This window comes from Myotis myotis, unplaced genomic scaffold (assembly GCF_014108235.1).
Source record: "Myotis myotis isolate mMyoMyo1 unplaced genomic scaffold, mMyoMyo1.p scaffold_m19_p_4, whole genome shotgun sequence".
Taxonomy (NCBI): domain Eukaryota; kingdom Metazoa; phylum Chordata; class Mammalia; order Chiroptera; family Vespertilionidae; genus Myotis; species Myotis myotis.
Window position 1 is genome coordinate 130,169,584 of NW_023416346.1, and position 21,812 is coordinate 130,191,395.

The following is a 21,812-nucleotide window of genomic DNA, read 5'->3' on the forward strand; positions in this document are numbered from 1 at the left end:
GACGCCTCACAGCACAGTAGCTTCAAAACACAAACCCTCACCCAGCCGGCGTGGCTCAGTGGTTGAGCATCGACCTCTGAACCAGAAGGTCATGGTTTGATTCCAGGTCAGGGCACATGCCCAGGTTGCGGGCTCGATCCCCAGTGTGGGGTGTGTAGGAGGCAACCGATCAATGATTTTCTCTCATCATTGAGGTTTCTCTCTCTCTCCCTCTCCTTTCCTCTCTGAAATCAATAAAAATATATATATATATATCTTTAAATTAAAACAAGCCCTAGCCGATTTGGCTGTGCACTAAAGGGTCCCAGGTTCAATTCCAGTCAAGGGCACATGCCTGGGTTGTGGGCTTGATCCCCATTAGGGGGCGTGCAGGAAGCAGCTGATCAATGATTCTTTCACATCATTGATGTTTCTCTCTCTCTCTCTCTCTCTCTCTCTCTCTCTCTCTCTCCCTCTCTCTTCCTCTCTGAAATCAATAAAAATATTTTTTTAATATATTTTATTGATATTTTACAGAGAGGAAGGGAGAGAGATAGAGAGTTAGAAACATCGATGAGAGAGAAACATCGATCAGCCGCCTCCTGCACATCTCTCCCACTGGGGATGTGCCCGCAACCCAGGTACATGCCCTTGACCGGAATCAAACCCGGGACCCTTGAGTCCGCAGGCCGACGCTCTATCCACTGAGCCAAACCGGTTTCGGCAATAAAAATATTTTTAAAAGTAAAATACATCTAATCAGGAGAGGCTCGCCCTGCTCCTTTCTGACTAACAACCCTCCAAGGCAACTCTGACTGGGAGCCTCGCCCAGCACCCCAGCTGTGCGCCCGCTTAGTAAAGCCCCTCCAGCGGCTGCCGGAGAAAGCATTTCATTGGGGCTCGGCCCACAGGGTTTCCCCTTCTATTAGCAAAAGGCACCTCCCTGTACGGAAAACACAGCAGCCGTCTTCAGAACCAAAAATACCATGATGGTATTCGAGGGCATCCCTGCCTTGGGACGCTCTCCCGCCCTGGGGACACTGGATCGCCCAGTTAGCAGCCCCTTCAGGTTTGGACAAACCCAGATGCCCAAACCTGTTTAGCCAGGCGTTCACCACCATAAAGAAACACACACTCCAGAAGCCGTCTTTTTCACCCCCTCCCCAAGTTTGCCTACCTCGGGGCGGGGCCCCCATCCTCGGCCAGGACTGTGGAGGGATGTTCTCTGTGCTCGCCAGGGTCCTCTGCTTGTCGCCTCGGCTCAATGGGCGCCTCCTGCCACGGGCAACACAGGGAGACCGGGTCATCTGCTGCCCTCTCCCAGACATCCATTCTTACCATCCCTCACTGTGGGTGCACCCTGCGAGCCTGCGGGCTGGTCCCCACACCGAGCTCGCCCTCCTCAGAGCTGCACCAAAACCCCATCAGACCGCCCTGGCCAGTTTGGCTCAGTGGGTAGAGTGCTGGCCTGCAGACTGAAGGGTCCCAGGTTTGATTCCGGTCAAGGGCATATGCCCTGATTGCAGGCTCAATCCCCAGTCAGGGAGCATGCAGGAGGCAGCCAATCAGTGATTCTCCCTCATCATTGATGTTTCTCTCTCTCCCTTTCCCTTCCTCTCTGAAGTCAATAAAAATATATTTTTAAAAAACACATCAGACCCACGTCCACCGCCGACCTGGGCAGGAAGCAGAATTCCTACACGAGGGCTGTAACGCCGCGGGGCACACTGGCCAAAAACCCCACCGGCTGGTCCTGACTCACTGGGGCGAAGCCTCGAGCACAGGACTTGCCAGCCTGTGGGATCCTCTCTCCTGACTGAGTGAGCAGGGACTTCTCACGGGTCACGCTGTGCGGGCTGCAGGCCAGGGCACCTCCAGGGCAGAAACACATACTCCCGAAGTCTCCGGCCTTCCAGATCCCAGTCTCTCCACACACACACACACACACACACACACACACACACACACACCCTGAATGCTGTGCGATATCCTACTGCAGTTCTCTTTTTAAAAATATATTGTTATTGATTGCAGAGAGGCAGGAAGAGAGAGAGAAACAGCCATGATGAGAGAGAATCATCAATTGGCTGCCTCCCGCACGCCCCCTACTGGGGATCGAGCCCACAACCTGGGCATGTGCCCTGACCCAAAATTGAACCGTGACCTCTTGGTTCATAGGTTGACGCTCAACCACTGAGCCACACCAGCCAGGCTTTACTGCTGGTTCTTTAAAAAAGAAACTGCACCTGGTGCTGCAGGAAATCTGTTCCTGGACATATACAAGTGCAGGCTTAAGAGGCAGAAAAAGCAGAGAGAGGGAGAGAGAAACTATTGGTGTCGAAGTATGGACACAGATATGCAGCTTGCTAGAAACTTGACCTCAACTTTGACCATCAAAACTCTTACCTTAAAAAAAAAGTGCATAAAATAAAATAAAAAAAAATAAAAAAAATAAAAAAAAAATAAAAAAAAATAAATAAAATAAAATAAAAATAAAAATAAATAAATAAATAAATAAATAAAAAAGTGCAATAGTGTCATGATGCAATGCCTTTAAAAAAATGTTTTTATTGATTTCAGAGATAGAGGAATGGGGAGAGAGAGAGAGAGAGAGACATCGATGTGAGAGAGAAACAGATTGGTTGCCTCCTGTTTGCACCCCAACCAGGGACTGAACCCACAACCTGGGCATGTGTCCTGACCAGGAATCGAACCAGCAATCTTTTTGGTGCACCGGACGATGCTCAACTAGCTGAGCCTCCCTGATCAGGGCTGCATGGCTTTTTAATTACATTCGCCTGAGAGCAATCTTTAAAAATATTTGGGGGGAAAATTACTAAAAAGAACAGATACTAAAAATATTAAATGATTAGCCCTAGCCGGTTTGGCTCAGTGGATAGAGCGTCGGCTGCGGACTGAAGGGTCCCAGGTTCGATTCCGGCCAAGGGCACATGCCCGGGTTGTGGGCTCGATCCCCAGTAGGGGGCGTGCAGGAGGCAGCCGATCCACGATTCTCTCACATCATTGATGTTTCTCTCTCCCTCTCCATCCCTCTCTGAAATCAATAAAGAAATATTTTTTAAAAAATCAAAAAATCAAAAATAAATAAAAATATTAAATGATTAAATGCCATCCATGTTTAAAAATCACTCTTCATTTCAGAGGACAACTTGCCATTTTCTACAGTTTCCCCCAAGTTCTTTGCTCGGAACTAAGGCAGAGACAAGCTGCTGAGGGAGGGAGACAGCTGCAGCCAGAGAGGGGCTGGGAACCCCCGCTGTGGGTGAATCACGACACCTAAAACCGCCATGAACAAGCCGAGGTCGCCCCAGATCCCTTTCACACAAAGGGATGCTAAAACAGCACCATCAATGCTGCAATGAGTGGATGCAAGTCATGCTGACGCTGGCCCATTATATTTGGGGGGAGCCCTATAGATCCCTAAGACAGTGGTCCAGCCCGGCCGGCATGGCTCAGTGGTTGAGCATCGACCTATGAACCAGGAGGTCAGAGTTTGATTCCCGGTCAGGGCATATGCCCGGGTTGCGGGTTCAGTTCCCAGTGGGGAGCATGCAGGAGGCAGCCGATTGATGATTCTCTCTCATCACTGATGTTTTTCTCTCTCTCCCTCTCCCTTCCTCTCTGAATTCAATAAAAAAACAATTAAAATAAATAAAAGACAGCAGTGGGGGTGACCATGAGCTTGCCCGAGTGTACCGCTCACCTGTTTGTAGAGGTCTGTGGAGGGCGATGACCGTGACCTCTCGTGAACATACTGCAGCCTCTCCTGTTGGTCCAGGCCCACGTCCAGGATGTCGTCGGCCGAGTGGTACCTCCCCGAGCCCCTGGCTTCCGGGCCTTTGCTCTGTTTCCTCCAAGAGGCTTGATACTCTGCAAAGGTCCCGAGCCTCTGGGGCGGTTCCGATTTCCCCGTCCTTCCTGCTTTCCTGGGACTGTCGGCGGTTTCTCCAAAGGAGGTGGTGCGGGCCCTGTCCTGGGGCGGAGGCTTGGCGCCCTGGTCGCCGAGGCCCGCGGCCCGCGGCCCGTCCGGCTTCTCCTTCGGGACCCCAGGGAGCGCCTGCCTGGACCTGGGCCTCTGCGGAACCAGCTTGCTGGTCTCCTCGAAAAACTTCCACCTGTCGGCGAACGTCCCCACGGTGTCCTCGGGGTGCGGGCGGGGGCAGTGATCCCCGGAGAGCCCCACCTCATTCATCTTCTCCGGCTCCGAGTACGACTTCAGTTTCTGCTCCACCGTGAACCGCTTCCGGCCCCCAATGCGGGCCACGTGGGACGGGCCCCCTCCGGACGAGGGTGGCCTGGCCGGGCCCACCCCCTGGGGGGCGGCTTTGAGATCTGGGCGGTGGTCCCCGGCCCTGGGTTCCCGGGACCCTGCGTAACGGTCCGCTGGGCTGGGGTCCAAGTCGCGGCGCTTAAATGACGTGGCCCGCAGGACGCGGGCCTGGGCCTCCTTCAGGTGGTCCTTGTAGGTGCCCAGCAATGGAGCTCCCGGGGCAGGCCCCCCCAGGGCCCCCCGCCAGCTGCCGGCCTCCCCAGCGGCCTCGGGCGCCGCCAGCGCCACGGAGCTCTGGCTCTTCTGCAGCCGGGCGCGCCGCAGCCGGATCTCGTTGCGGAGGGTGGTGGAGAAGCGGTCGCTCCTCCGGGCGGCTTTGCCCACCTGGGCATCGAAGGGCGCTGGCCTCTCCCTGCCGCCCTCCAGGCCGCCCTCGGGCCGGGGCCCCTCCCGGGTCAGCGAGTGCAGCAGGGGCGTCCCGTGGGCCGAGATCTGGCCGCTCTCCCCGGCGGCGACTCTCTGCACGCCGGCTCTCTGCTCCTCTGCTCCTCTGTCCCCTGGGTCGCCCCACTCCCCCTTGTGGGCGTCCAGGGACTCCTGGTGCTGAGGGGGGTGACAGCGTGGCTTCTGGCCCGCCGCGTGTGTGGCAGGACGAGCATGGGCCCCCAGAGGCGAGCTGCAGCGCCAGCAGCCGTCCCGGGGCTGAGCCGCCTGTGCGCCTCCCTGGGGGCCCTGTCTGGTGGCCAGGGAGTGGTGGTGGCTCTGCCCAGCGCTGTCCCCCTTCCGGTCGGCAGCACTGGGCTGCCTGGCCGGGGTGGGGCTGGCGTCCTGGAAGCTGTGGGCGGGGGCCTCCTGCGGGGCCACAGCGAGGGTGCCACGCGGCTGCCCCCTGGGCACCACAGCGGCCCGGAGGCCCTCGTGGAGGAAGGGACTCTCGTCGCTGCACTGGCGCAGGTGCTGGCACGCGTGGGCAGATGGCGGGAAACGCACGTCGGTGCTGGACAGAGAGGTGTGGAGCCGGCTGGGGGCGCCAGGGTTGGACGGCCGCCCGCAGTCCAGGGGGGCAGCCGCAGCACAGCCCGAGCTCTCCAGCCGCCTCCGCTCACCAGGGCGTGCCAGCTTCCGCTGCAGATCGGCGGGCTCTGCCCTCCAGTCGCCCTGGGACTGAGCCCGGCTCAGGCCAGGAAAGTGCTGCGCGGTGGCCGCCTCGGGGAATGGAGGGCCCTGGGCCTTCTCGTGGCTCTTGGTGGCGGCAAAGCTGTCGCTGCGCAGAGGGGGCGGCGGCGGCGGGGGGGAAGGAGGTGCCCTCTTCTTATCAGGAACATGCCAGATGGGCCCAAAGCTGGACCGCCCCGACGTGGCCAGCTTGGGCTCGGGCGCATCCTCTGGCCGGGGGCTCCTGCTGCTGTCCCGGGGGCCCCTGGGGGGGAAGCCTCCGGGCCTCTCCTCTAGGCCCTGGGGGTCCTGCCGGCCACCTGGCCGGGATGCCTCCCACAGGCCCACTTTGTAGAGGATGTTGTCCGTGGACGAGGCATCGGCCTTGGGCAGGGTGTGGTCAGGCGTGTTGGAGCTGGCGCAGAATGAGCCGTACGCCGAGTCCCGCTTGCTTGGGCCGCCCAGGTGGTCGATGCTGCCGCTGGACTTGGCGGCCGAGAGGCGGCCGGAGGGGGAGGGCTGGGAGGGCTGGTCCAGGCTGTCCACGCTGCCCAGAGAGCTGAAGTGGTCCGAGGTGCGCTGCAGGCTCGTCGGCTCCCACACACCCGACAGATCCTGGGAGGAGGCGCTGGGAAGCGAGAAGCAGAGGGAGAGCTTGCATTAGAATCGAGTCACTGAAGGCCCGGCCAGCGTGGCTCAGTGGTTGAGTGTCAACCTATGAACCAGGAGGTCGTGGTTTGATTCCCGGTCAGCACACATGCCCGGGGTATGGGCTTGATCCCCAGTGTGGGGTGTGCAGGAGGCAGCCGATCATGATTCTCTATCATTGATGTCTCTCTCTCTCTCCCTCTCCACTCCTCTCTCTGAAATCAATAAAAACATACTTTTAAAAAAGAATATGACAAGACCATGAAAATGACACGAAGTGCAAGTCCCAGTGTTCACGGGTGGGAAGGGTCACAGCCCCTTGCTGACAGTCTGGCTGCTTTCCAGCTGGACGTGAGTGGCCGCAGCAGCCTGGACACAGACTCTGAAACAGCCGCCCTCTGCCGTCCACAGGACACACTGAGGGCCTCCGGTTCAAGCAGTCACCCTCTGACCTCCACTGGACACACTGTGGACCCCCGTTTAAATAGTCACCCTCTGACCTCTATGGAGCACGCCATGGACCCCTGGTTTAGCGTAAGAAGTGATTTTATTATTGATTTTAAACAGAAAAGCAATCAAAGGAGAACAGTTTTAAAATTAAAAGGGAAAGTTCAGAACATTCCTTTCCCAACCCCAGCTATTAAAGTAAGAATAGCACAGCCCTGGCCCATGTGGTTCAATGGTTAAATCCTTGGCCCATACACCGAAGGGTCATGGGTTCCATTCCTGGTCAAGGGCACATACCTGGGTTGCAGATTCGATCCCCCAGCCCTGGTCGGGGCACATGCAGGAGGCAACCAATTGATGTGTCTCACTCACATTGATGCCTCTCTCTCTCTCTCTCTCTCAAAAATCAATTGAAAAAATATCCTCGGGTGAGGATTAACAAAAAATTATTTTTTAAAAAGGGGTAATAGCACAGTGTCAACTCGCCACCCATGGGACACCTGGTAGATGAGACAACTCAGGTGACAGGCTTTTTCCGCGCCACCGACCGCTGCTGGGTTCAGGTACCTGATCAAACCGTGCAGGGCTCATCAGAACTGCACCTGAGTGGCCAGAATACAGGTTCCAAACAAGGAGGGGGTCTAAGAGCAGGAAACGAAACATCAGGTATGTTACACGCAGGGAGCTACGTGGTCAACTCAGGAATCAATTCTCCTGTGAAGCCTAACGCTCTCCACGGGGGAACTGTGCACGCATGTTGGACGCTCTCAGTAAAGCTCAACAGAGCGGGTTCCTGCTCCAACATTAAAACAATCAAAATCCAAAACAGACAAACAAAAAACCAACCAACAAACAAACACCTGTGGCTGCTTTAGGTTTGGGGAGAACCATGATGAGAGAGGAACCCGCGTGAGCAGCAAAACGACACGCAGTGAACGGCTAAGTCACCTGGGGGAGGGAGGCTGGCGTCGCCCACCCCTTCCTCGAGGACACCAGGTAGCCTGTCAGAAACGGAGCCCGTTCCTGCCCACCTTCCTGCCAGCACTCCTGAGGTGACTTTCCCACGAGAACCTACATCCCAGGAGATGTCAATAACGTGTAAGAATTATTCCCATGCAGATGTGGGCAGCGTGCCTGCTTCTTCATCAAGAAACCACCGCATGGGCCTCACGGAGCGCCTATGACAGCCAGTCAGCTCAATGATGACAGAAAAGGCCCGCTTCTCAGCTGTGTGGTAAGACTTCCGTGAAAATCTGTGGTTTTTCAAAAATACCCTGGGCTCCCATTACCACCATCTCTTGTCACTGCAAAGAGCTGGAGAGCTAATACACACTGGACACTTATTGCCTTCCCTTCACGTGAGGACTTTGCAATTTCACAGCAGACTGGTACTATCGGCCAAACATAGACTTGGACTTGGTTACCTTAGCCCCAAACACACACACATACAGGTACAAACATACATACACATGCATATACTAACATATGCACAAACACATGTACACATAGATAGACATGTGTGCAGATGTGCAGGCACACTCACATGTGTACGCACATGGATGCAGATATGCATGCACACGTGCATAAACAAATGTTTACACGGACCCACGTGTGTGTGGATATGCATGCAAACTTACACGTGTGTGCACCCTTGCACATACATGCATATATACGTGTGAGGACATGAATGCATGCTCGTGTGCATACACACGTATGCATAAACCACAGAGATACACATGTGTGCTGATGTGCATGTGCTCACACGTGCATGCACACATATGCATAAAATACACACATAGATACACGTGTGTGCAGAGATTGATGCATGCACACATAAATGCACATAGATACACATTTGAGCATGCACAGGTACACATGCATGCACATGCACACACAAAGTCCACACTATTTGCTATTACTGTCAGCCTTCTAATAGGACACCAGAGAGGACATTGGCCACTAACCTGAGGTGACCAGTCAGTGCCCTGTGACTAGCAGGAGCCTCTCTAAGCCACCACCACCATGGTGTGTCACGTGCTCCCCGGGCGCTGGCCCTCCGGCCGTGAAACGCAGGTTCCAGGTAGGCCAGGTCGACTAGCACTTCCCCTTCCACCGGCCCTCCGCCGCCACCTCCCGTCTCACACTCCGTGGGCGAGCACGGGTGGGCTCAAGGCTGGCAGCCGCCCTGGCATGTGGGCTGTGAAGCCCCTGGCTTCCCCACCTCCACGGCAGCACCTGGGGGAGCTTCTGCAAAATACACCTGCCCGACCCACGCAGCTGCGGCCTCAACCTGCGCGTAAACATCTCCCAGGACGGGCGCGGCTGTGGGCACAGGGCGGCTCGGAACCACCGGCCCAGCGGCCCGGAGGAACTCAGCCCCGGGCTCTTGATTCATCCGCTAAACAACATAAACCGGAAAGCAAATGTCCGTCCTGGCCGTGGTGCCCGAGCTGTTGTTTTCAAATGTTGCACAGGTGCCTGCACGGCGAGCACACTGAGTCCCGCAGCAGTGGTGTGTCCGTGGCCTTTTCTAACAAAAACACAATCATTCTAAACTCAAGGAAGGCGCTGTGCCGACGGGGCTGGGAGGCGAGGCGTGTTTGCAGAGTCACGCCTCCCATGGTGCGGGCAGCGCGCCTACCTGGCGTGGTGTCGGCCGTGCCAGGACGGGCAGGCGCCGGCGGAGGGCAGCTGGCAGGTGGGCGTCTCGGGGTGGCTGTCGGAGAACTTGGTGGCGTGCCAGGAGTGGGGCCTCCAGCTCAGCTCGTTCCTCCTGAAAGAGAGCGCATGCGACTCAGGGACTGCACACAGGACATGGTCATGCCGGGGCGGCCAACGAGTCACAGCGACTTCTACATGATGCACAGCACCGTGTCCAGGTGCTGCCGCCGGCCCTGGGCATAAGCACGCTTTCTAAATGTCTGTTGATGCCCGGCCGGCGTGGCTCAGGGGTTGAGCGTCGACCCACGAACCAGGAGGTCACAGTTCGATTTCCGGTCAGGGCACCTGCCCGGGTTGTGGGCGCGATCCCCAGTGTGGGGCGTTCGGGAGGCAGCCGATCCATGATTCTCTCTCACCATTGTGTTTCTCTCTCTCTCTGAAATCAATAAAGATATATTTTAAAAAGAAACAACGTTATGCAAGAAAGAAGATTAAAGGAAAAACCAGAAAGCATTTACAACTTAAACCCCCTTGGGTGGCAGAACATGGGCAGTGTGGATTTTACAACAGTTTTCCATGAACTAAAACAAAAAACAGACGGATTCTTCGCGCCGCAGAAGGAAAGGGTTGTAAGACCAAGACTGTACCTCATGGCATTTCTCAAGATCCTCATAAGGAAGGTCCTGGCCCTGTGAGTGTCCGTTTCAGATGGCTTTCTCTGGGCTACAATATCCATCACTTCTCTCATCTCCAGACCTTCACAGCTAGTTAATGAAGGGAAGTGACTAGACTGATGGAAACAGAGGCAGAGAGAAAAGGAAGACGGGGGGAGGAGGAGGGGCGTGTGCCTTATACTCTGGGACATTACACTCTGGAATGCCTCAGGCATGGCTGGGGTTACTGGGCCATGATGTCCTTCCTTCTAGAAAGATAACACACAGATAAACAGCCCGGCCGGGTTGAGAATGGAGCGTGGACCTACGAACTAGGAGGTCATGGTTCGATCAATTCCTGGTCAGGGCACATGCCCGGAGGCGTACAGGAGACAGCAAATCCATGATTCTCTCTCATCACTGATGTTTCTCTCTCTGTCACCCTCTCCCCTCCTCTCTGAAATCAATAAAGATATATAAAAAGAATAAACAAATGAAACCCTGTGGAAAGGGTTACACTACAAGCTACGACCGAGGATGTCACGGGCTGGGGACAGGGACATTTGCCTGGAGTAGGCGTGCTTTTGTCCAGGCCTGTGAACTTCCTGGGGCACAATGAACCTATTTGGGATCAGAGAAGGTTCCGGCTGCTTGTCCGCAGGCACCTGCTGCCTGAAACGGGTACATCTGTGACGATAAGAGACAAGGCCGCTCAGCACCCGCGTGCCACTCACTCAGTGACCGTCCGGTGAGGACGCTGGGTGGGAAGTCTGGGCACAGAGCGCGCTGGTGCCACCTGGAGGCCTCAGTCCCTGTCCCTCAGGTCCAGCTCACACCCACCCATGCAGCAGGAGTGAATGGCAAGAGCAGATGGAAGATCTTTTTTTTTTTTTATTGTTAATCCTCTCCTGCGGATATTTTTCCACTGACTTTTACAGAGAGTGGAAGGGAGGGGGAGAGACAGAGAGAGAGAAACATGGATGTGAGAGACACACATCGATTGGTTGCCTCCTGCACACACCTCGCCCAGGGCCAGGGATTGAGCCTGCAACCGAGGTACGTGCCCTGGACCGGAATCGAATCCAGGACCCTTCCGTCCTCGGTCCCACGCTGTCCACTGAACCACACCGGCCAGCGCCTAAATATCGTCTTTAATCAGCACGAACATTCCTTTCATCATCACTGAAAAGGTGTGGCCCTGGCTATCCCACCAGCTTTCCTGGTTCTCCAGATAAAACTATTCATTATGACGAGGGCCCCGTGAAACCTTCCCCCCGAAGTGCACACCAAGAGCAATCTAAATTCACTTCAACTTTTAAAACTAACTTTAAGTGGGTCAAATATATGGTGACAGAAGACAATGTGACTTTGAGTGGTAGGCACAAAGGCAATATACAGATGATGTACCATAGAATTGTATACTTGAAACCTATATAATTTTATTGGCCAATGTCAACCCAATAAATTTAATTTAAAAAATAATTTTAGTCTCGCCGGCGTGGCTCAGTGGTTGAGCATGGACCAATGAACCAGGAGGTCAGGGTTTGATTCCTGGTCAGGGCACATGCCCGGGCTGCGGGCTTGATCCACAGTAGGGGGCATGCAGGAGGCAGCCGATCCATAATTCTCTCTCATCATTGATGTGTTTCTCTCTCTCTCTCTCTCTCTTCCTTATTCCCTGAAGTCAATAAAAATATATTTACAAAATAATAATTTTATATGCTAGGTAATGTTGTGTTTTGTTTTGTTTTGAAGGGACAAGGTTTATATAACAAATACAAACAATGCTAGGCTATCACTCAAAGTTAAGATCAACAGATGTAGATACCAAAATTCATTTTTAAAGGGCAATTGAATAAGTGCCTCAATGAAATAGTTCATTCATATAAAAAGCAGAACTCCCTCCTTCCCCTCAAAAAAAAGAGTGCTGGATTATTTTTCTAACCTTTTCAAATGCAGCAAATGGGCACAGCCTCACAAAATAAACAAGGTCTACATTTATCCCCATGAACTTGGCGGGTCTGACAGGATAGGACGGGCTGGCTGAGAGGCCAAGGTCGTCAGTGTGGGGGGCGGGGACTTGGCCCCGGCACGCCTGGTGGACACTGGGATGTGGGCATGCGTGGAACAAAGCCATAAGGAGCACCACCCGCTCCGAGCCGGCCGCTGCCCTCGGTTCCTGCCAAGCCTCCGGGAGCCCAGGTCCTCAGCAGCCCTCCCATCTGTCTGTGTGTCCCCCCCCACCCCCACTCCGCTCGCCAGCTCTGCCCCTCACTCCAGAACCTTCAGCGGCTCCCAGTGTCCACAGAGGGAAGCTGGGCTCCCAGTGCCCTGGCTTCCCGCCCGGGGTTGTGAGCGCACTCCTTGGCCAGCCCCGTGGGCATTATCTGGGCAAGGGCTTGGGCTGCTGGCACAAGCCCTCCTGGCAATTCAGACGCAGGCCCAGGCCTGAGAAGCACTGTCTAGCCCAGTGATGCCGAACCTATGATATGCGTGTCAGAGGTGACACGCGAACTCATTTTTTTGGTTGATTTTTCTTGGTTAAATGGCATTTAAATATATAAAATAAATATCAAAAATATGTCTTTGTTTTACTATGGTTGCAAATATCAAAAAATTTCTATATGTGACATGGCACCAGAGTTAAGTTAGGGTTTTCCAAATGCTGACACGCCGAGCTCAAAAGGTTCTCCATCACTGGTCTAGCCCAAGCCACCTCGTCACCCCTTCCCTACACTCCCCTTTTGCTGAGTCCCCTCTGCCATTGCCTTTGGGAGGCCCTGGAATAGCTGACGTGGGCCTAACAACAGCTCAATGATCCTGTCCTTGGGAAAGATCGCTGAGTTCTATATGCCCCTCCTCCCCTTGCCCCTCCTCCCCCTGCCCCTCCTCCCCCCTGGTTGCCCCTCCTCCTCCCCTGGTCCCCCTCTTCCCCTCCCCCCTTCTTCCCTCTTTCCCCCTCCTCCTCCGTGGTCCCCCTCCTCCTCTCCTCCTTCCCTCCTTCCTCCCTCCTCTCTTCCTTCTTTCAACCCCCTTCCTCCCCTCCTTCCCCCAACCTCCCCTGGTCCCCCCTCTTCCCTCCTCCCTTCAACCCCCTTCTCCCTCCTCCCCTGGGTCCCCCCTCCTCCTCCCCTCTGCTGGGCCCTGCCTGTCAGCTGTCAGCTCCTAATGGCATGAGCTTAACGGCTTGCCTGGAGTGCTTCTAACGCGTTACATGCATGCATAAAACCTAGGGCAGGGCACTCTATACATGATTACATATATTTAATACGAGACACAGTCAGCCCTGGCAGCATCTGGGGAGACGCCCCGGCAGAGTCCTCTGCCCCAGCAGCGGTCACACGGTGCCATCCTGTGGACGGGGCATCGCGCCCGATAGAACCTGCAGTCCTGCCCGCACAACCAGGAGGCGCAGGGAAGATAAACCCCCAAGGCTGCGGAACTGGTCCAAGACTTCAGAGCTGCCTGGAAACAAAAGCCCCTCGAGGTGAGGCGGGCACCCCCTCTGGCGGAGCAGAACTGGGCAGACCAAATGACTCGGGCTCTTCCGGGTAACTTTTATACACTTTCCATCACGACACCTGCTCGCTGGGACGGAAGGAACAAAGGCCATCTCCGCAGGCTGTGTCCAAACCCCTGACCGTCTTAAAGGCACAGCGCACTCGCCGCCAAAGGAACTCAGGACAGCCCGGCCGGTGTGGCTCGGTGGTTGAGCATCAACCTGTGAATCAAGAGGTCATGGTTTGATTCCCGGTCAGGGCACCAGCCCGGGTTGCGGGCTCCATCCCCAGTGTGGGGCGAGCAGGAGGCAGCTGATCCATGATTCTCTCTCATCATTGATGCTTCTCTATCTCTCTCCCACTTCCTTTGTCTCTGAGATCAATAAAAATATATTTAAAAAAAAAAAAACTCAGGACACTCAAAGTGCGACCATTAACATAACAAATTATAAGGAGTCCTAAGGATTAGCAGCAGGACCGATGCGCCTTATCTGTAAGAACAGGAAATAAAATAAGGGAAACATTTGCTGCGTCTTAATACATTAGAGACCATCAATGTTTGTAAAGTAAATCTTATAAGCATTGCTTGCCTGCCTTGCAATGAAAAAACATCTTTCTACCCGTCTCAACGTGACATAGAACGTGAAACATTCTCACGTAATTAGATAGTCATCTGATTAGGAGCTTACGCCATACCTGACGTAGAAATCTGAGAAGTGACTTTTCCCAAAATAAAACAAATCTGATCATTTTTCCTCCTGATTTTAATAAAAGTGATACTGTTCTCGTCACAAGAAAAGTATTTGTGACTATGCGTGGTGACCAATGTTAATGACCTACTGTGATCATTTTGCAGTATGTACATAAACTGAATCATTGCACTGTACACCTGAAACTAACATGTCCCTTATATCTCAATTAGAGGCCCGATGCACGAAATTCATGCAAGGGCCTTGGCCCCGGGCCCCACCCGCTGCCACAGCCACAGTGGCCAGGGGGGCCTCTGCCACCTCTGCCTCGGCCCCCGCCCGCTATGGCTTTGACCGGAAGAAAGGACGTCCAGAAGGACGTCCAGTCTAATTAGCATATTATGCTTTTATTATTATAGATTTTTTTAAAAAACATACAATAATGAGAACACCCCCAACAAGTCAGGGTGTCTATTCAGCACAAACCTCTGGCTCTATTCTGTTTCGACGATAAAACAGGCACAGCAGCCACTGGCCCTAATCTTCAAAATGCTCAAAAAATAGAAACTTGCCCCTGAAACTTGAAGAAAGGGCTTCAGGCCACCCTCTCAAAGCACCGGGTTTTGCCAATACCCACCAGCGTCCCAGTAAGACACACACCCTCCTTCAGAATAAACACCGTCCCGCCCGCCTGGCATGGCTCAGTGGCTGAGCATCGACCTATGAACCAGGAGGTCACAGTTCAATTCCCGGTCAGGACACATGCCCAGGTTGCAGGGTCGATCCCCAGTAGGGGGTGTGCAGGAGGCAGCCGGTCCATGATTCTCTCTCATCATGGATGTTTCTCTCTCTCTCTCTCTCTCTCTCTCTCTCCCTTCTTCTCTGAAATAAATATAAATATATTTGGAAAAATATAAACGAACCACTGTTCTGCCCCAGGAAGAGCCCTTGAAAGGGGACAGTGGGGAGGGGACACAACCTGCGGACATCCTAGCGATCCTGGTCCTCCAGCTGCATCGGTGCACGGAGCTGCTTCCGGAACACCCACAGTGGGCCCCACGCAGAGCTACCTGCTCAGACAGCGCCAGGGAGCCGGGGCAAGGGGCAGGCACAATGCTGCCTCGTGCGGAATTCACTGCCAGGCAGCGACACCGAGACCAAGGCGTGTTGTAAGAAACGTGCTCCCAGCAAGGCCAGGGGCTGTCCCTGGATGGGAAGCCTCCTTTCTTCAAATACATCACCTGCCAGCCAGCCTGGCTGACCCCACAGTTGCGGCTAAGATCCTCCTCCCGGGGTGCTAATCCCCTGCCGAATGCAGGCTTAGCGGACGCAATCAGAGTCACAAAGCGGTTTAAGGCTGCCAGCAGAGGCAGGAAGTGACATGAGTCAACCCTATGGGTAATTTGGCCAAAGGGCTGGCTACACCGGCTGGAACAAGAGTAAGATTCATGATGAGGTGGCAGGCAGACTTCCTTGTAAACAAAATGAATGTCACCATATCAACCGGAAGGACTAGGACAGTAATGACAAGCTTTAGAAAATGATTTATGGCATATTTAAAAGAAAATTTTCCAAGGTGTTTAAAATTGTATGTACTTTTTGAGCCCTAGCCAGTTTGGCTCAGTGTTTAGAACATCGGCCTGTGGACCAAAGGGTCCTGGGTTCGATTCCAGTCAAGGGCATGTACCTGGGTTGCAGGCTCCTCCCCAGCCTGGGTCCTGGTCAGGGTGTGCAGGAGGCAACCAATGGATGTGTTTCTCTTTACATTGATATTTCTCTCTGTCTCTCCCTCTCTCTTCCACTCTCTCTAAAAAGTAATGGAAAAACATACTCTGGTGAGGATTAAAAATAAAATAAAATAAAATAAAAAATAAAAGCATATGTACTTTTTGGGAGCTGAATTTATGGTAATTTGCCTCTGAAGTGAGAAAAATGGAGACTGCCCCAGCGCTGTCCATGCAGGGCACAGTGACAGCCCGCGCCGCAGCGAGCCACTCCCACCCCCGCGAGGGGCTTATCTCCTGGCCACGCTCATCAGGACAACTCGCAGGTGACCCCATTTCTGGTCCTATCCCTTTCCAAGCACATTTGCTTAAGCCAGCGGCGGCACCACCAGCAAAATGGCCTGGGGCCATTCCAGAAGTGTCCACCAGGATCTCCGGGGTGTGGCCTGGACACCCAGGAAAACAGTGCAAGTGCAGGTGACAACCCGAGAGAAACACAAGGAAAAGGTTACCACATCCGCCCGGAACGTTCCTGCGAGAAGGAGCAGAGGGAACAACACGTGCCTGGGAGGAAGGGCAAGGCGCAAGCTTGCTGCTCAGCCTCTCCCGCGAGCCTGGCGGTTGATTGACAGCTGGGCAGAAGCCCCGCCACGCCCCACTGGCCCGGGCACCGCCTGGGCATCCCGAAGGAGAACATATGTGCGCTTGGCGGGGACTCCGGTTACAGTCCTTTGTTCCCAGCGACACCGCTCGGGAGAAAGGAAGTGGCGTTCTCACCCGTCTGGGAAAGACACTTGGCGGGGCAGATAGCGATCCTGTGTCTCCCCGCTTCACCCCCAGCCCGGCTTCTACATGATGACAAGATAGGCGCTGCCCAGGCCCGTGAAACAGGACGCCGCGGCTTTGCAACACCGGCCTCCGCAACCCTATCCCGGGGCCGGGGCCCGCTCCCCACGCCCCCTGAAACCAAACAACCTGCAGGTCGGGCACACAGCAGCTGTCCCCGCGGGAGGGGTCCGTGCACGATCCACCATTCCCGTTCTACTTACCAAACCGGGGGCATGTTTTATTTTCTATTTATTTTCTTAATATATTTTTTATTGATTTCAGAGAGGAAGGGAGAGAGAGAGAAATATCAATGATGAGAGCATCATGGATCGGCTGCCTCCTGCACGCCCCTTACTGGGGATCGAGCCCACAACCCGGGCCTGTGCCCTTGACGGGAACTGAACCATAACCTCCTGGTTCATAGGCGGACGCTCAACCACTGAGCCCCACAGGCCGGGCACCAGGGGTATGTTTTATATGGAGGTGCACACACCCCATTCCCCAGAACAAACACTCCCGGCCTGGCCATGCTCAGCGCTCAGCACCCTAACCTGATTTCCGTCTGTATCAGAAAGGCTGCCTTCTTGGGGCTTCTCAGGTGGGCAGGGAGCTACATCAGATTAATAAACAAGGCTTGAGTCGGCTCATTTATTATCTGGCCATACTCTTGGGGAAGGGAATCTATGTTGCCGTGTTTGTGGATGATTGACACAGCGCCTTTTTATAAAGTAGCCGCTTGTTCTTTTTTGTTAATCCTCACAAGACGATATTTTCTCCCGTTGCTTTTCAGAGAGTGGGAGGGAGGGAGTACGTGTCCTTGACCAGGAATCGAACCAGCCACCTTCTGGTGCACACGACAACGCTCAACCAACAGCCACGCTGGCCAGGCGAGATGGTCTGTTTTTATATCCTTAATACGTTCCTCTAGTTCAAAAACAAGCTGCTAAGCTCTGGAACTCGGCCGACCTCACTCACAGCGGCAGAAATGCCCACTTAAACAATAAAACCATTTGTCACCTGTCACATTCACAGAGAACCAAACAAACTACAAGGAGTAAAGAGCTACTCTAAGAGCCCATTGTAGCCGGGAGGCCAACCCACCCCCCAAGAGTCATTCTTCTTATTTGTTCGCAATAAACAAACCCGGCTGGGGACTGCCCCAAGCAGAAAGATGCCACATGGGCAGCTGCTGGGACAGCCTCCTGCTGACTCCAGGGAGCGCAGGCACACCCAACCCCAAAGGCCTCTCCGCTTTCTTTTTTTTAACATTCTCTTTTAAATATATTTTTATTGATTTCAGAGAAGAAGGGAGAGGGAGAGAGATAGAGAAATATCAATGATGAGAGAGAATCATTGATCGGCTGCTTCCTGCACGCCCCCTATTGGGGATCAAGTCCCTAACCTGGGCATGTGCGCTGACCAGGAATTGAACCGTGACCTCCTGGGTCCTAAGTGGATACTCAACCACTGAGCCAACGCTGGCCGGACAAGCCTCTCCTCTTTAAAAATGCAGGGGCTGTGCCCTGGCAGGTATGGCTCAGTTAGTTGGAGCATCAACCCGTACATACCCAGGTTGCTGGTTCCATCTCTCTCACATAGATGTTTCTGTCTCTCTCTCTCTCCCCACCATCATCCTCTAAAACCAATAAAACATGAAACATTTTTAAAAAATAAAACAATTGTTTAAATGCAGGATCTCGATATTTTTTGCTGTTATAAAAGTAATACGCCCTGGCAGGTGTGGCTCACTTGGTTAGGCACTGTCCCATGCACCGAAAGGTTGCGGATTCCATTCTGGGTTCGATCCCCAGTAGGGGGCATGCAGGAGGCAGCCGATCCATGTTTCTCTCTCTCCCCCTTCTTCTCTCTTTAAAACTCAATTTAAAATATTTTTTAAAAATAGAAGTAATATGCTGCTGAACAGATTTAAAAATTGTTAAGATGGTAAATTTATGTCTATTTTACCACAATTAGAAATTTAAAACTTTTTTAAAAAATGGGAAGTATCTATAAATACACGTATGTGTTCCACTCACCTGGACTTCCAGGGCACCCTTCCACGTCAGTGCACGCGGGCACACACTTGTAATGCCAGCATTCGCCAGCAGGGGTCATTTCCCTTTGCTGAATGTCTAGGACCCCAGAAATGAAATTCTGGTTCCAAGATATGCTTTTTTATATATATATATATATATATATATATATATATATATTATTGATTTTTTACAGAGAGGAAGGGAGAGGGATAGAGAGTTAGAAACATCGATGAGCGAGAAACATTGATCAGCTGCCTCCTGCACACCCCCTACTGGGGATGTGCCCGCAACCAAGGTACATGCCCTTGACCGAAATCGAACCCGGGACCCTTCAGTCCGCAGGCCGACGCTCTATCCACTGAGCCAAACCGGTCAGGGCCCAAGATACGCTTTTTGAAACGTGTTGCCAAGCTGCTCACGAAGAAAGCTGTCTAATTTGTAATATAATCAGCATCCTACCAAACAAGTCCTTGTTTGCCCACATCTCACCACCAGGGGGCCCTGCTACTCTATTAGCTAACCTGAGAGACAAAACCTAGTGTCTGGCTTTTAAGAAAACTTGGATTCCTAACCATCTTTTGACACGCCTGCTTCCTCCGTACACTTCTCACTTGAGGAACCCCCAATTTGTGCTTTCATCCAACTTTCCACTGGGGAGCACGAATTCCATTCTTTGCCTCTGCTTCTTCTAAACCAACTTTGCTATTATACATCTGTTTTTTGAACCCTGGAATATGACCTGACATTGACTGATATTTTGTTTTACCTTGTTAGATGCCATGGCGACAATATTCTTGCCTCCTGATTTTGTCCCACAACGAGTGTCCATTTTATCTGCTGCTGCCTGTGGGCTGGCCAGGGTCACACTCACAGGTTTTATGAATGAGCACCCTGGAGGCAGTGTCCCCATCAGACCCCCCAGCGACACACACCCAGGTGCAGTTCAAAGCAATTTCACTCCATCAGCCCAAGTCCTGTATGGGCCCTTGTGCACCGAGCGCTATAGGAAGCAGCCCAGAATTCGCCTGCACCAAGCTGGCAGGTCCCCGCAGTAAGCCACAGAGACAGTATGGGAGAGAGAAGCCGAGGGGCCCCAGTCACACTGGAGCTGGGCAATGAGCCCAGAGATGGTTTCTAACCAGTCTTACCTCGGAGGGTCAAGCTTCCGTTACCATCATCACCATCGCTCCGCTAAGTCTACCTGCAGCCACACTATCTTCAGCGTAAAGCCCAGCAGCCTGCCGCCTTGTGTACGCAGCAGGCAACCACACTGCTCATTTGGAACAAAAGCAGAGTTTTTTCGCTGCCAAAAAAATAATCTACACATTGCCAAAGAGACACGACTATTCAAATTCACTTAATAAATCAAAATAAACAGTCAGTAGTCATAAAAGGGATCTTTCAACATTTTTGATGCTTAATTCATCCTTGGCCAAGAGATAACAATCCTACATGCACACACACACACACACACACACACACATGCACGCGCGCGCGCACATACACAATTTAAGTCAGGCGTCACATCTTGCTGTTCTTCTCCATTCCGTGTATCTTGGTTAACACAACATGAGGCCCGGGTCTTACCTTTTTACCACCAGCTTCAGGGTCTTATGGGACCCCTTCACCAGGCAAATCGCTTCCTGTCTGAACCCCGAGAGGCCGATGTCATTGATGCCCACGATCTCGTCTCCCGCCAGTAACTTGTCCACCGCTGCAGCTTTGCTTCCTTCTTCAACCTGCAACGAAGAAGCCGTCCAGTGAGCCTCCCGCATGAGCAAACCAGTGCCCAGAATGCGGCCAGGAGCACAGCCGTGACCTGGGCCGCCCGCCCGCAGGCCCGAGGACCGGCCTCCACGCTACCGAGGGGGGAAAGGGGCCATCTGGGCCCTGAGGCCGCCCAGCTTCCATGCGGGCCGCCTCTGCTGGATGCGGGCGCGGAACGCTCAGGAACACACACAACCAAGAACAGTGACTCATCTTTTCTGTTGTTGTTAATCCTCACCTGAGGGTAATTTTCCATTGATTTTTAGAGAAAGTGGGAGGGAGGGAGGGAGGGAGGGAGGGAGGGAGGGAGGGAGGGAGGGAGGAGGGAGAAGGAGAGGGAGAGAGAAACATTGATTCTCACATCAATTGCTGCCTCCTGCAGGTGCCCCAACCTGGGCCAGGGATTGAACCTGCAACCCAGGTACGTGCCCTTGACCGAGAATTGAAGACCGTGACCTCCTGGTACATGGGACAATGGTCAACCAGCTGGGCCACCCCAACCAGGCGAGCTGTTTTTTTATGTGGGCTGTATGCTGCTAGGAACACCGTGTCCAAGCTTCTGTATATGTGTCTTCCCTTCCCTTCGGTACACAGCTAGGAGCTGAAGGGCTGTGCTCTATGGAAATTACGGTGAGCATTTGAGGGACTGCCAGACTGCTTTCTTTTTTTATTTATTTATTTATCTATCTATCTATCTATCTATCTATCTATCTATCTATCTATCTATTGTATTGATTGATTTGAGAGAGAGAGGAACATCAACTTGTTCCACTTGTTAACACATTCATATCAGTTGATTCTTGTATGTGCCCTGACCAGGGTTCGAACCCGCGACCTTGGTGTATCGGGTCCACCTGATCTACCCAGGCAGGGCCTGCCAGACTGCTGTCTAAAGCAGCTGAGGCATTTTCCACGGCACATCAGCGCACGCAGGTCCCAACTGCTCCCCATCCTTGCGGCCTCACAGTGCCTGGTTTCTTTGATTATAGCCCAAATTAGATGATTATACCAGGCTGTGTATTTTAACATAGTCACGACTCAGTGCCCAACACATATATTTTATTGGTTTCAGAGAGGAAGGGAGAGGGAGAGGGAGAGAGAAACATCCATGATGAGAGAGAATCATGGATTGGCTGCCTCCTGCCCACCCCACACTGGGAATCCGGCCCACAACCCGGGCATGTGCCCTGACAGGGAATCGAACCGTGACCTGCTTGCTGGTTCACTGGTCGTCGCTCAACCACTGAGCCACACCGGCCGTCGCCCTGAGAAATCTTGATCTTTAAATCCTTAACCCAGTTTTCCCTTCGTAGTAATGACCCAATTCAGTGTCAATGAGCCCAGCCTGCATTCTGGACCTGTCACCTTGTGGCCCATGAGCCCAATCCAGCCAGGGGGGAGTAGGGACGTAAGTGAAACTGTATGGGAACATGA

At 53.2% G+C, this 21,812-nt stretch overlaps 1 protein-coding gene across 8 annotated transcripts in view; it reads right to left on the bottom strand.

The window, feature by feature from the left end:
* Positions 1-21,812, bottom strand: part of SHROOM2 (shroom family member 2) — a 100,970-nt gene that overhangs the window by 23,578 nt on the left and 55,580 nt on the right. For 6 of the 8 annotated variants that reach the window (XM_036304295.1, XM_036304296.1, XM_036304289.1 and 3 more), the window contains 4 exons: positions 20,199-20,350; positions 9,162-9,293; positions 3,704-6,053; positions 1,157-1,254 (listed from right to left, as the gene is read on the bottom strand). In XM_036304295.1, coding sequence (XP_036160188.1) covers positions 1,157-1,254; positions 3,704-6,053; positions 9,162-9,293; positions 20,199-20,350 — 2,732 coding nt within the window. Of the gene's footprint in view, positions 1-1,156; positions 1,255-3,703; positions 6,054-9,161; positions 9,294-20,198; positions 20,351-20,474; positions 20,563-21,812 lie in introns of those variants that run through there. The other 2 variants (XM_036304294.1, XM_036304291.1) reach the window with 2 other exon arrangements.